General features: G+C 42.6%; 2 protein-coding genes across 2 annotated transcripts in view; one reads left to right on the forward strand and one right to left on the reverse strand.

Moving 5' to 3' along the window:
• Nucleotides 1-13,097, reverse strand: part of KBTBD12 (kelch repeat and BTB domain containing 12) — a 55,720-nt gene that overhangs the window by 11,325 nt on the left and 31,298 nt on the right. The window contains exon 5 of the mRNA XM_083727172.1: nt 9,893-10,090. Within this exon, the coding sequence (XP_083583298.1) occupies nt 9,893-10,090 (198 nt within the window). The remainder of the gene's footprint in view (nt 1-9,892; nt 10,091-13,097) is intronic.
• Nucleotides 1-13,097, forward strand: part of MGLL (monoglyceride lipase) — a 158,325-nt gene that overhangs the window by 9,270 nt on the left and 135,958 nt on the right. The window lies entirely within an intron of this gene.

A 13,097-nucleotide genomic window follows, 5' to 3' on the forward strand; every position in this document is an offset into this window, starting at 1 on the left:
TAAAGCCTCAGCGCCTAGGACTTGCCGATCGAAAGGTCAGCGGTTCGAATCCCTGCGGCGGGGTACGCTCCCGCTGCTCGGTCCCAGCGCCTGCCAACCTAGCAGTTCGAAAGCACCTCCGGGTGCAAGTAGATAAATAGGGACCGCTTACCAGCGGGAAGGTAAACGGCGTTTCCGTGTGCGGCTCTGGCTCGCCAGATGCAGCTTTGTCACGCTGGCCACATGACCCGGAAGTGTCTCCGGACAGCGCTGGCCCCTGGCCTCTTGAGTGAGATGGGCGCACAACCCCAGAGTCTGTCAAGACTGGCCCGTACGGGCAGGGGTACCTTTACCTTTACCTTTTAGAAGCAGAGACATCACCTTGCCAACAAAGGTCCGTATAGTTAAAGCTATGGTTTTCCCAGTAGTGATGTATGAAAGTGAGAGCTGGACCATAAAGAAGGCTGATCGCTGAAGAATTGATGCTTTTGAATTATGGTGCTGGAGGAGACTCTTGAGAGTCCCATGGACTGCAAGAAGATCAAACCTATCCATTCTTAAGAAAATCAGCCCTGAGTGCTCACTGGAAGGACAGATCCTGAAGCTTTGGCCACCTCAAGAGAAGAGAAGACTCTCTGGAAAAGATCCTGATGTTGGGAAAGATTGAGGGCACAAGGAGAAGGGGACGACAGAGGACGAGATGGTTGGACAGTGTTCTCGAAGGCAGTGGAAGACAGGAGTGCCTGGCGTGCTCTGGTCTATGGGGTCACGAAGAGTCGGACATGACTAAACAACAACAACAGAAGAGAGAGGGCAAAATCTCTGCTGCTTCCTGAACCTAGCATCCTTATCCTTGACATTTTCTTGGTACTCGACACTGCATGGCTACCTCCTCAGCAGTACCCTGCTATCCAGACAACAGTTTTCTTTATTTTTATCAGATCAATAGATGCTTGAAATCCAGACCAGTTAATTTTACCATTCCATGCATCAGTCTATGGCCACAGTCAGAAATAATTCCTACCCTTAACAGGTTATTCTCCTTATGATCCATCCTCTAAGTTCTCTTTGTACAGTTGCCAAGCTACTGGTTCTAAATCAGGGCCAGTTCTATAGGAGGAATTCCTTCCTGTTGCTCTTGATGTGGGATTGCCTGAACACTGCTACAGAAGTGGCAAAAGAAGCACTATATGTCCGAGTGTTGCTTTCTTTCTCTCGCTAAAGCAGTTAGGGCCCCAGGTGAGGGCTGTTTAAATGGTCAGGGAGTGGACCTGAAGGAAGCCTTCCTACTCCATCGGCTCTGCTCCCTGGCACAGCCCATGTCCAAGCCTACATCCCCATTCGCCAAACCAGGATGCAAGCCAGGATCCGGCTCCTGATAGGCAGCAGGGGCTTATGCCCCCGCCTCCTATCAGGAAGGGGCACTGAGGCTGTGATTCCCAGTGGAGCCTCTACCGTCCTGCAATGCCGCAGTACCAAAAGGGTGAGCGGACTTCTACAATCACATGGTACTCTTTGAGCTGCAGAAGTCATCAAATTTCCTCTTGCATCCTGAGAGCATCAGTTTGAGGTGCTGTTGAAACTGATGTTATTAATTCCAAAAAGATACTTTGCTAGGACTTTCTAGTGCTTTCTCTTCCGTCCTACCGCTATCTCCCATATGCTTGTCTTATTGTACAACACAGAAATAATAATGAGTAATGTTTATATGATTGCAGTAGATTAAAAGCATCATATGGTTATGCATTGTCTTGATAGTTACTATTCAAAAACAGAAAGAACATAGCCCATTTCCCCATAAATCTATCTGGCTGATTTATATGTGTTCTGTTAAAGCAAGTTAATTTCATCATTGTTACAGTAGATCATCTTTTCTCAGTCCAATCTAATAAGGATGGTACATTGCTGTTTTGCCAGTTCTTTGCTTGCATTATTTCTTAAAGCTGTTAATAAATGGACTGTCACCTCCACAAAACCTTAAAAGCACTATTTTAGGCTCACCCGTTTCTATGACGGTATTATAACTATATTCCAAAAAACTGGATGATAAGGCACTATCAAAATATATCCATAAAATCTGCTCTTCTTACCCCACATCTCCAACAATTATTTGATATATTAAATTCAGCTTGTATGGTGTAACATACTATTGATACAGGATTTTGAAATTATTTCCCCTTAAATCTGCTTAAATCTGATGATACCAGCCTACATAGAATATGACTCTATAACCATTTCCATTCATCTATTCTTATTTTAGATCTAACATCCCTTTCTTGCTTTCTCATAAAATTACTGTTTGTTCTGTATCTCAAATCATAGAGTAGAATTTACCTATGGCCCCTTTCATGTTTACTTTATTTTATTAGTGTTCCATATTTTGTAAGTATAAAAGCTATTGCTCCCCTAATCTGAAAGAACTGAAACGTTGGGTGTCTTGTTCCTCCCATTATTTTTGTAATTTTCTCATAGGCAATAACATCTAACCCTGTGATTTACCAATCTTTAAAAACTCCTATTAGACCAAAATCCGGGTTTATGAATTCATTATAGAAAAATGAAGTTAATGGGGAAAGTCCTGGGCATACCGTTGCTTTAACTTAGACAATTATGCCTTCCCAATTGTCATTGTCATACCACAGCATATTTCTAAAATCTCTTTTTTCCAAGTAATGACTCTGCTTCTATGATTTTATCTGGAGAAAACCAGTCCTTTATTAAAGCTAATTTTATCGCTTGACAGTACTAAACTATATTTGGAATTCCCAGACCTTTTCTGTCTACTTTTTATATAACATCTCCAATAATTTTGTTTTAAAGAGTTCTGTGTTACAGCCTCTTGTGCCTGGTAAAAATATTGGGCAAATGTGCCTGTCCGACAGACTGAAAAACTGAATAGCTTAGAAGTGGCAATGGGGATTCATGAGATAATGGGGATTCTATCATGCATCATAGAACCAAAATGTTGGCAGGCGTTGCAAGACCTTGTGTGGCAGGAGTGTGTGGTTTAGGGACTTCTCCAAACAAACTGTTTATTGAGTGTTCACCCCAATTTACTTGCACAAAGCCTGAGCGAAGGTTATACAATATCTGCTCTTTGCTGAGCATTTGTTCTGATTTGTTTGCAGGGAGGTTATACATCTTCCCATCAGCTCATCATGATTCCAGACTTTTTAGTGCATTTCCCCATCACTTTTCTAACTGCAAAATGTGTGTGTTTTTAAGTTGATTTGTTGCATCAGAGCCTTTAATCCACTTTTGTTGTGTAAACCTACATTTCTAGTATGCAGTTGAATCTCTCTCACAAAACAGTGACAGTCTCTGGAGGCAACCTAGACCCGTGTGTCCCACATGCAAAGAAGGCATTCTGCAGCCCCAATAGCACAATATTACTCTGGCTCGGGAGTCATGTACACTGCAGCACATTCTTGGTTTGGAGCTAGCCATGCGGATTATGTAACTCCAATCCTGTGACAACTGGTTTTGGGGAGTGTCCTCCCTTTTCCAACTCTATGAGTAAAACTCAAATGGAAAGACTTTGCTTTGGGTACTACTGCCATCAGAGTTGGAGCTGTTTCCCACCAGAGATAGGACCTTTTCAGTGGTGGCACTCAAACCATTCACTGTCCAGTTGAAGCCTGCAAAGCCCACCCAATTTAGGCCTATAGCAAAAACTCACTTTCCCATGTAGTATTTAAGTTGAGTCATCTGTGTAAACAATGTGTTGTTGCAGCCCCAATATTGCTGATGTTTTCCTTTCTCGTACTGTTTCTCTATAATTGTTTTTATAACACTGATATTGCTGACTTGTTATTTTAAACCACATCAAGGGCCATATTGATGGAATAGCATAGAATAAAATTGATGGCTTAATGCACAATCATTTCAAAATAGCAAAATAGCTGCTAATAAGCTGGGTAAGTGGTACCCATGGGTCTCCTCTTAGTGGAAGTCAGACCACACAACACCAAGGGCAAGAGGCAGGTTTTAACCCTATTATTTATGGCCATCTCTTTATATTTCCATTTGGGAGCAAATGGTAGGCATTCTGTTACAAAAGAACATAAAAGGGGTACTTAAGTCTTAGGAGCATCACTGATTCCAGTTTCTTGGGAGAACAAGCGGCGTAGGGAGGAGGGGCCGGCCACCCCAGGTTTCATCATGGGGGGTATGTGACAAATTATCAAGGAACAATTACTGCCCTACTAGGGCGGTTCATAAAAACTTTTTTTAAAAAATGCCTGCTCCAAAGGTCTTATCTTACTACACTAGGGATTATATAGCTATATATGAAATTTCATGCATATCAGTTAATATCTTGACCCTCCTTCACAAACCCTTGTTCTTGCTTACTCCCACCCCAAAGCAACTCCCCACAAGGGACAACACCCTTTCTGCTGGCTAAAGGTGCAAAAAGGCTGGCTTCCTCATGGGGCAGGGGAAATCCAGCAGCTGTGGAGGAGGGCCAGGTGAACTGCTCACTTTCTCCACTGATGGCCTCTGGCGGCAGCTGCTACCTCTGCAAGTGAAGCACCAGTTCACCACCACCACCTCAAGTTATCTGAAGCTGGTGCTTGCCCTTTCCTTTAGTGAAGAATACTAAATGTGACAATTGTGTCAGGCAAACACAGGCCACAGCTGTCAGCCCCTGGAGGCCCGGAGGTTTAGCTTGAGAATGAAAGAGCCGTAATAGAAGCATTGTGCTACCAGTCTGCAACAACTCTCTTGAAATCAGTAATATACGGGCAATGTTTTAGCAGTCAACCCACTTGGAAAACACAAGGCAGCTCTTGTCCACTGCATATTCCTGAGTGTTCATTTAAAGACAATAGCCTCTTGGGGCAAGCAAAGCTATAAACTGTAATTGACATAGAGATTCTAACGCAAAACAGCCTTGCTGAACCTCCCACTGCTGGATTTAATATTGCTCCCAACTGGAGGACATCACTATTTGCGACACTAGGATATAATTGGAGAGGTAGAGGTGGAAAGGAGCTGAGCAGGCAGAATCACCAGAACAAAAAGACTGATTCCTCCCTGCCTTAATGTTATCATTAGATGCACATTAGCAGAATCAGCACAGTTAATAAGCAAATAACTGTTTTACTGCTTTAATGGAAGAAAGAGTGTAGATTCCTGGCTGATGTCAGAGCAGGTTGGAAAAGGGATTTCAAGAAGAGTTTTCAAGCTACTTATAATGAGCTCTCTTAATGCTTCAGCCATATAGAATAATGGGAAGACAGCAATTACTAATAGCAAGGATGAGCCAATATTAAGCAGCAAATCAAGTACGAAAAATCATAGCTGCCTGCAGTCTCGACAGTTCTCTGAACAGACTCCGCCTCAGGGTCAAATGGACGCCATAGCTGCCTCTTCAGCCCAGCTCACTGTTTATGCAAACTTTGAAAACAATGAGACTTGAGAGCATGTAGCTGTGTGCTGATCTGCAGCCAGTATTGACGTCCACTGGCCTGAGCACCACTTGGGATTCTCAAATTGTAATATTTATATTGTAATATAAATAATTATTTTACAGGCATTTCAGATAAATGCACAGTCTTGAAAGCAGCTGTCAGGGACTGTGGTCACATTTTGTTCACTTTGCAGTACAAACACATACTGAGTTTTGTGAGTTCATGCATTTGGGAACCTCCAGCACTAGTTCAGGATCTTGTTTACATGCTGTTCCCCCAACCTCCAACTTTGGGCTACATTTTGCCATCCCTTTAAGGGCATAGGGGTGGAGGAAAGCTATCCCACATCTAAATAACAGGGGGAAAGGGACTATTCCAAGAACTCTCCAAAGCAAGTAACTTGAGCAGTTCAGTCTGCAAAGTCCGTTTTTCGTGATGATGAGATTTGAGGTTTGTCATTAGCCTTTCTTTCATCGTGGCAAACTTTTCTGTGGAAAACATCTCCCTTTTTCCTTCCAGTGCCAGTCCTGCCTTTTTCTAGATCAGGAATGGAGCTCCAATTCCCATCATGATGGCATTTTTGATGGTGTTTATCATGGCAGTTCTGACGTACAAAAGGCCTTATTCAGAAACTGTATGATGATAAGTCAGTTAGTCATGCTGAATCTAATTGCTTCATTTACTTGATGCATGCTATCAGTACTCAGAATTTGTTCACCTACTAAGTTTCAGCTTTTTGTTTTTCAGATCCGAATGAAAATAAAAGATGAATAGAAGCCCACAAAGAATAGGCAGGTTAGGGCAAATCAGTATGTGAAATCCACCTGCAGACACACACAACTGTACACACAATTGCTGGGTTCAGAGTCCTTTCATTCTTAGCATGTGTATATCTTTTGCACCCAGCTCCAGGTGGCAGAACTTGAGATTTCATTTAAAAGTAATGAGCTAGAACCCACAAATCTGCTAATCCCTGTCCTATGTCACAGGAGCTCTTCATAATCCTTAACTTGCTCCTTTGTGAGATTTTGAGCCCATCCAAATTTTTCCGTGTGACATTTAATTACCTCCTGGCTAAGGTCACAGAAGCTGGATTGCAAACTGTTATGTGCTACACACCAGCTCAGCCAGTCAATGCTATAGGCTGCACTGTCACAAGTGCAAAACACCCAGGGCCCCTTCACTCTGGTGTTTTATTGATGAAATAATTATACTGAACTGTCCATACAACATTAGTTGTTCTGCAATGCTCCCTCAATGTCACCGCATGGTTGCCCTCTGTCAAGGTACTCTTGCACTATAGCACAATGAAAGTGGGAGAAAAGAAACACACACACTTTGAATACTTGTTTTCCACAAAGTGACACAATTTAGGAGGAAACTATGGGACATGCTCTGACTGGAAACAAAACAGTAGGTATACCCCAAAACTGTTGTGAGGGAAACCAGCATCGTGCGTAACTACCTTGATATTGTCGGAACCTGCGTTCAACCGAGCTGATAAAGCTCATCTTCCAGAATCCCCCTCTGACGTGATTAACGACCTGAGCCTTTGATGAGGCCTCCAGGCAATTTCCCATTACGCAGAGAATCAAAGCAGCAGGCGGAAGTGATGAGATTTATGGCTACATCGCTATGCTTTATTTTCTAGCTAGACAGAAAAGAAATCATCCTCTCTCTGTGAGAGCAGAGAGCAACTGAAAAACAAAGGAACAGGAAACCAGTAACATCACATCCGTCTCCCGTGAGACTTCCAACAGCGTGGAATGTGTCTGGAATGTAAACAGAGTCTTGTGATTCTAAAGCACTGCACAGTGGCAAACAGAAACTAACATCCTCCCCCTTTCTGTGAACACCACTGGGCAGTGTGTCAGTACAATCTCAGTACAAACCCAGTTTCTGTACATAGGTACAGTGTTGATCCTTCGAAACAACCTTGGACAATAAATCAGCAGGAATTTCATTACCTGGCGTGTAGGACACCATTATGAGTCCTTTCTGAAAACATTCTCCAGCATGTTGCAGCTTCAATTGCAAGTGCTTCGTGCTTTACTTACAACCTTCAGAAGTCAGCAAAGCCAAACATGCTTTGTTATCCTGATAAACCTGGATTGGACACTTTACAGGAATTCTCATGTCTTTACATAATTGTAACAACCATTCACGAGTGAATAAGACAGTGCATTCAGTTCAGCTTCACAAGAACATAAGCTTACTGTTGTTTCCTTCTTGCACGACCAATCAAATAGACCCTGGTTGTACATGTAGCAAACTCCAGACATGCTTTTCCTGTCTATAGTGTCACTTCCAAAACTCGCATCAGCAAATATCTCAAGACCGCCAGACTTCTGATTGTTAAATCTCAGTCTTTAGTGTGCTATGCATTTCAGAGCTTTCCAATCCTTAACAGTAGGATTGTTGACACGCGTTGAGCTTTCGCTGCGCTGCTCTGTTGCCTTGGCATTGGGATGTCTATATTCCCTCTTCACGTGGCCTAGACGTCCATACGAGTAGCATTTCACTGCCTTTAAAGCTTTGGTGCCATCTGACAGATACCACCATGAGCACAAATCATCCTGAATGCACAATAAAAAGAATGCCTGGAGGGGCCCACAAGATTTACCACAGAAATACAGCGATGTATTATTACCATCATCACCAGTGTTCTGAGCTGTACAGTTCCAGGTCTCTTGAGAACGCATGAATATGTCTGTCATTTTTATTTTATTTTAAAAAAATAATTAAAGAATGGCAGTGGGAAGAAGGGTTAGTTTTGAATAGAATCCAGAACACAGAGCTTTAAAATGAAGTGAGATAACAACTCAAACCTAGCCCAGCTGGAACTACTGTCACATAAAAGATGGATGTATGTTTTGTGGTGTTCCTAAGCAGAGAATCTGGGAAGTAATTAACCTGACTTGACATTCATTAGTGCTAGATAATGTATCTGTCTGCCGGCGTTTTCCTTGTGAAAGGAACTGTGGCAACAGCAGCTGTGTCAGGTGGGAATACATGTTTGATGTACTTAAGACCTAGGTGTATTTGGCAGCCGGGGGGTGGGCAGAGAAAGAAAACCGAACAGCCACAGTATGAGAAGACTGCATGCTTGAAGCCGCCTGACAAAATATTTTTAACCAACCGTATCCAAGTATGCTGATGAGTTAGGAAGCGAAGGATGCCGATTGGTTCAACAGCTGCTACTATGACAATGAAAAATCCATGCTTAGCGTGCTGGTGTGTGTGAGTGAGGCTGGCCTTGTGAGACAGGGACCAGATTTTACACAAGTGGGACAGTATTATTCTCACTATTTGGGAACATGAAATCTCTCTCGGGACTTTAATAGTAATGATAAGATAATCCTGTTCTGTGCTTCCTTAGTGCTTATTCTCCTGTAAGCTCCATGAATATATGAAAACAAAGAAAGCAGTCATGCGCGGTATCAAGGATAGGGAACAGTACACATTGCACACTAGAGGGGAAGTCTGGCCAAGGGCATTGCTGTTTTTAGTTTCGACAGCTGTGAAGATCCACATATAGAAGCTGAAGGGCAGGCAAGCATTCAGATTTTTTCAACATTCTGGTGTAAACACACCAATGCTCACTACACAGGCCTGTGATGAGACCAGCAAATGGCACCCACTACTCCAGTAAAGCTGTATAGAACACACATCTCCCTGTGCATCCCCCCCCCCCCAAAAAAAAATTCAATTCTGGGTTTTTGTTGCATTCAGCAGGTAAACAAGTAGAGGAAGTTCTTGCTTAATCGGATACAGCCCATATTAAATTAAATATCTATCAATCGGCTGCCCTTTCATGAAACCCAAAATCAGCTGTATAAGGCTTACCCTGCCTAATACTAGGGCCAGCCCTACATACATGATGGATGGCTGCGGAGCCATCTTCTCAAGGCCACATCAGGTGAAATAATATAAACTACAGGGTGGGGTCTCATTTAAGAGGCACTAGGAGAAAGCTGAACGACAGATATTGCTGGGAACTCTGTTATACCAACATTCTCATTTTTTCTGCCTAGATTTGTGTGTGTGTGTGTGTGTGTGTGTGTGTGTGTGTGTGTTTGAATATATGAATTGTAGAGTTGGAAGGGACCCCATGGATCATCTAGTTCAACCTCCTGCAATGCAGGAATCTTTTGCCCAAATGGGGGGTCGAAACTATGAACCTGAGATTAAAATTCTCCTGCTGTACCAACTTTATAAAAGTAGTCAGCAGCATGAAAAACAAACACCAGCCAGGACATGGGCAATATACAGAGGGTTGAAAAGCTTGGGAAGATAAAAACACCCTTCAGGTTTGGTTCCAAGGGAACAGGAGACATGGTGCTCAGTTTATTCATGTATCAGAAGAATGAAGGGATTATAAAACCTGGTCAGGATCCAACTTGTATCTCTTAGGATGATGGAATTTGTATTCAGATGCCTTGGTGGCCCCTAATGCATATTACAAAAACAGCCACATTCTCTTTGGATTTAACCAGTACCTGCTCCACGAAATCCCCCACAGACATAGAGCTTCCGTTCCACGGCACCAGCAGAGGTAGAGTTAGTTCTCAAGGAGAGAAGAGGATAGGGCATGGGAGGACCATCTCTCCAAAAATTCCTTTCAGGGTTATAGATCTCTACTGCATCAAGACATTGCCGTGACTGTCCTCTGTCTCGACCAAGACAGCCAATCCCACCTGTAGACAGAGAAAGACAAACAGACAGAGACATACATTAATGATAGCAGAAAACATGGAGGAATGCATTGCCACTAATGGCTCTTCATAGCAGCTGTGTACACAAGGCTGGTTCAAGTTGATTTGATTGATGTGATATGTGCATATCTTACACGTCAGCCACACAACATTATCCTCATCCAAGTGTTACCGTACACTCCCCATACATGTAATTCATATTTTCCTGATCTATGGATAATGAGGTGCTGGGGAGGGGGCGGGAATCCAATATAAAATTGCATGTTACCCAACTGGATGTACTGCATTGTATGGTGTGTGTGTTTTTAACATTTGTATGGTGACATTTTGCTGAGTGTCTTCTATGAACACACCCCATACTTGCTTGGTGAGGTGCTCCTTTGTGGCTGCTGATATGGCTAAGAGTAACACACACAGACATACACTCTCTCTTTTTTAATCTGTTGTTTTTGTGCAAGTCGGGTATATTGGAAAACTTGTATGTCAAAAATATTATTTTTAAAATTGTCCATCAACACCTGGAGGACTCCAGGTTCCTTATTCTGTCCTATGTGCATATAAATAGGAGAAGAGAGGACTAAATGGTTTTGGTGTGCTGGAGAAACTTAAACTGTTGCTCACCCCTTAAAAAAAACCAGGCTGGATGTGCATTCCATTGAAAGAGAGGCAAAGCACTGCACACACCTTCTAAAGAATTAAGGATGGACAAGTGAATATATGAATGAATAAAGAAATGGTCACAAGGTGGTGTGGTATACCTTGCTGCTCTTTGCCCCTTCCTTTTTCAGAATTATGGCTGGACACACCATACACACACACACAGAATAATAAATTTGTCTATTGCACTGGCAGAACCACATTCCTCATTTCCGCAACCAAAGCAAGGAATGTAGTATCTGGGGAGAAGCGTCTCGTTTTCCAAGGTACAAAATATTTTAGTTTGAGTGCTGGGAAAATATGATATCCCCACAGCAGAAGTGAACTGACCCCTGAAGTAAGAATGTGGTCTGTGTGCCACAGATAAGAAACAAATGCAGACTTTCTGTGCGAGCACACACACAAATGGATCAGGTGGAAATGCCCCTATTCAGATACCTCTTAATTAAACAAAACATGAATTCACTGCCTCTTTGACAGAGAATTCCCACAACTCTTTATCAAAGCCAGATGTGGCAAGAAGTACATTTTGAACAGGCCAATATATTTTACTAGGATGTGGCTGCAGTGGTTGTGCTCAAGTTATAAACAGCCAGCTCAAATGGTGCATCGTTCATAATGGGCAAGATGCTCAAAAGTTAAGCATTTTTAGTCCGATTGAAGCCAACACAACTTAGGCTGTGTTCCCTCTCCTGTTTACTGTGCAATGGAGAAGGAGGAGAGGACAGAGGGTGGAGAAAGAGATGTAAATGGAGTGGAACCCTTTTCCCTATCCTCTGGACCCCCTGGGAAATTCAACAAATTTGCTGTACCCGGAACTGGGTGTGGGGAGTCCAGCTGAGTAGGATACAACCTGAGGAAGTCCTGTCCACCTTGGGCCTGAGCATGAAAAGCAAGTCTAGAGTGAGAGACTAGGGTGATGTCCCCTGTTTCCAGGAACTTCTATTGTGGGACTTTGGTGGGTGAGCTAAAGGTTTGCTTGGTCCCTGGGTGAGAACTCAGAGGCTGAGGGGGAGGGTACGTCAGAAGGAAAATGAATTGATATTGATATATATATATATATAGATATATATATGTATGTGTGTGTGTGTAACTTTGTATAAATATATTTTAATATGTAATTGTGTAATATTTGCTTCAAGTTGTCTGTTGTTGCTTCGATTTTAGAAATATTTTAATATATTAAGCAGTATAGAAATTAAATAATCAAAATAATTCATCCCTCAGTGTGTTCCCAGGGCTGGGTTTTTATTCTGTGTTCACAAAACATTATCCAAAATGTTTTATATATCCTCTGTTATGTTGTAAAATACTACTGTTCGATGCATTATTTTTTTAAACAAGCTTCACACTGATTCAAGTCCTTAAGCCATTTCCAATTCATCTCTAGCTGAGGTCCAAAAACCTTTACATAGGGTAAAGACGTAACTGTCCTCTCGGTGCCCCTGGTGTGTACATAAACAGAAATGAATCTGACACTAATGAAGTTGTGCTGATGTGAACAGCTAGGAGCAAAGACCTGGAAATGCACAGGGTGAGATGAGGGATTCACTGCACAGTCATGTGAACACACCGTTAGTTGCATGCTGCATTGCTTCCTCCGTATTTAGATCACAGGTGCTTTTCTACCACTCCTTCCCTGCTTTAAAACCATAATGGGAAGTTCTCCTTCATCTGTGAAGTTCTGTGACTTGTGTAGGTCAAGGTTCTAGGAATGGCTCAGAGGTTTCTGAATGTCCTCAGAAGCAGAGCCATGTACCTCTCCGCGGGATCTTGCATTAAATAGATGGGGGTGACCTGCCATAACTATGACCACAAGCACACATTCCGGGGCCAGTATTTCTTTGTAGGACCAGAGCTCTGATGCACACATGGAACTCCTCACATTCAAACCAATGGATGAGAGAGCTCAATGGGCTTAAAGGAAATCATGCCTAGAACTGCTGGTTCTGTTGAAGAGAATGGGTCAGCTTGCTGAAGCACGCACAGGCTTCTGAATGTGGTACATAAGCAATCAAAGCTCGCATGTATTTGCTGTTGGGGCTAAAAACTCACTTCATGTACCAAGAGGCATGCAGTGTTTACCTAACACAGAATGAAATGTTAACATATCGGAAAGGGGATGTTTGCACAAAAGCACATTAATTTTAAATGGGGGGTATCTGGCTGAGTGACGAGTCTGGTATTAAAGCACTATTTGGCCTTGGATGATTGGGCGGAGGAAATCTGTATCTGAATGTGTAACTATTTTCAGCCTTTGGATGGAGGCCATGTTTAAAAGATGCTAGCATATTACCCAATAAGGAATGCACAATAAATTATATTGCTAGCT

Source organism: Podarcis gaigeae (genome assembly GCF_964106915.1).
Source record: "Podarcis gaigeae genome assembly, chromosome: 2".
Lineage (NCBI taxonomy): Eukaryota > Metazoa > Chordata > Lepidosauria > Squamata > Lacertidae > Podarcis > Podarcis gaigeae.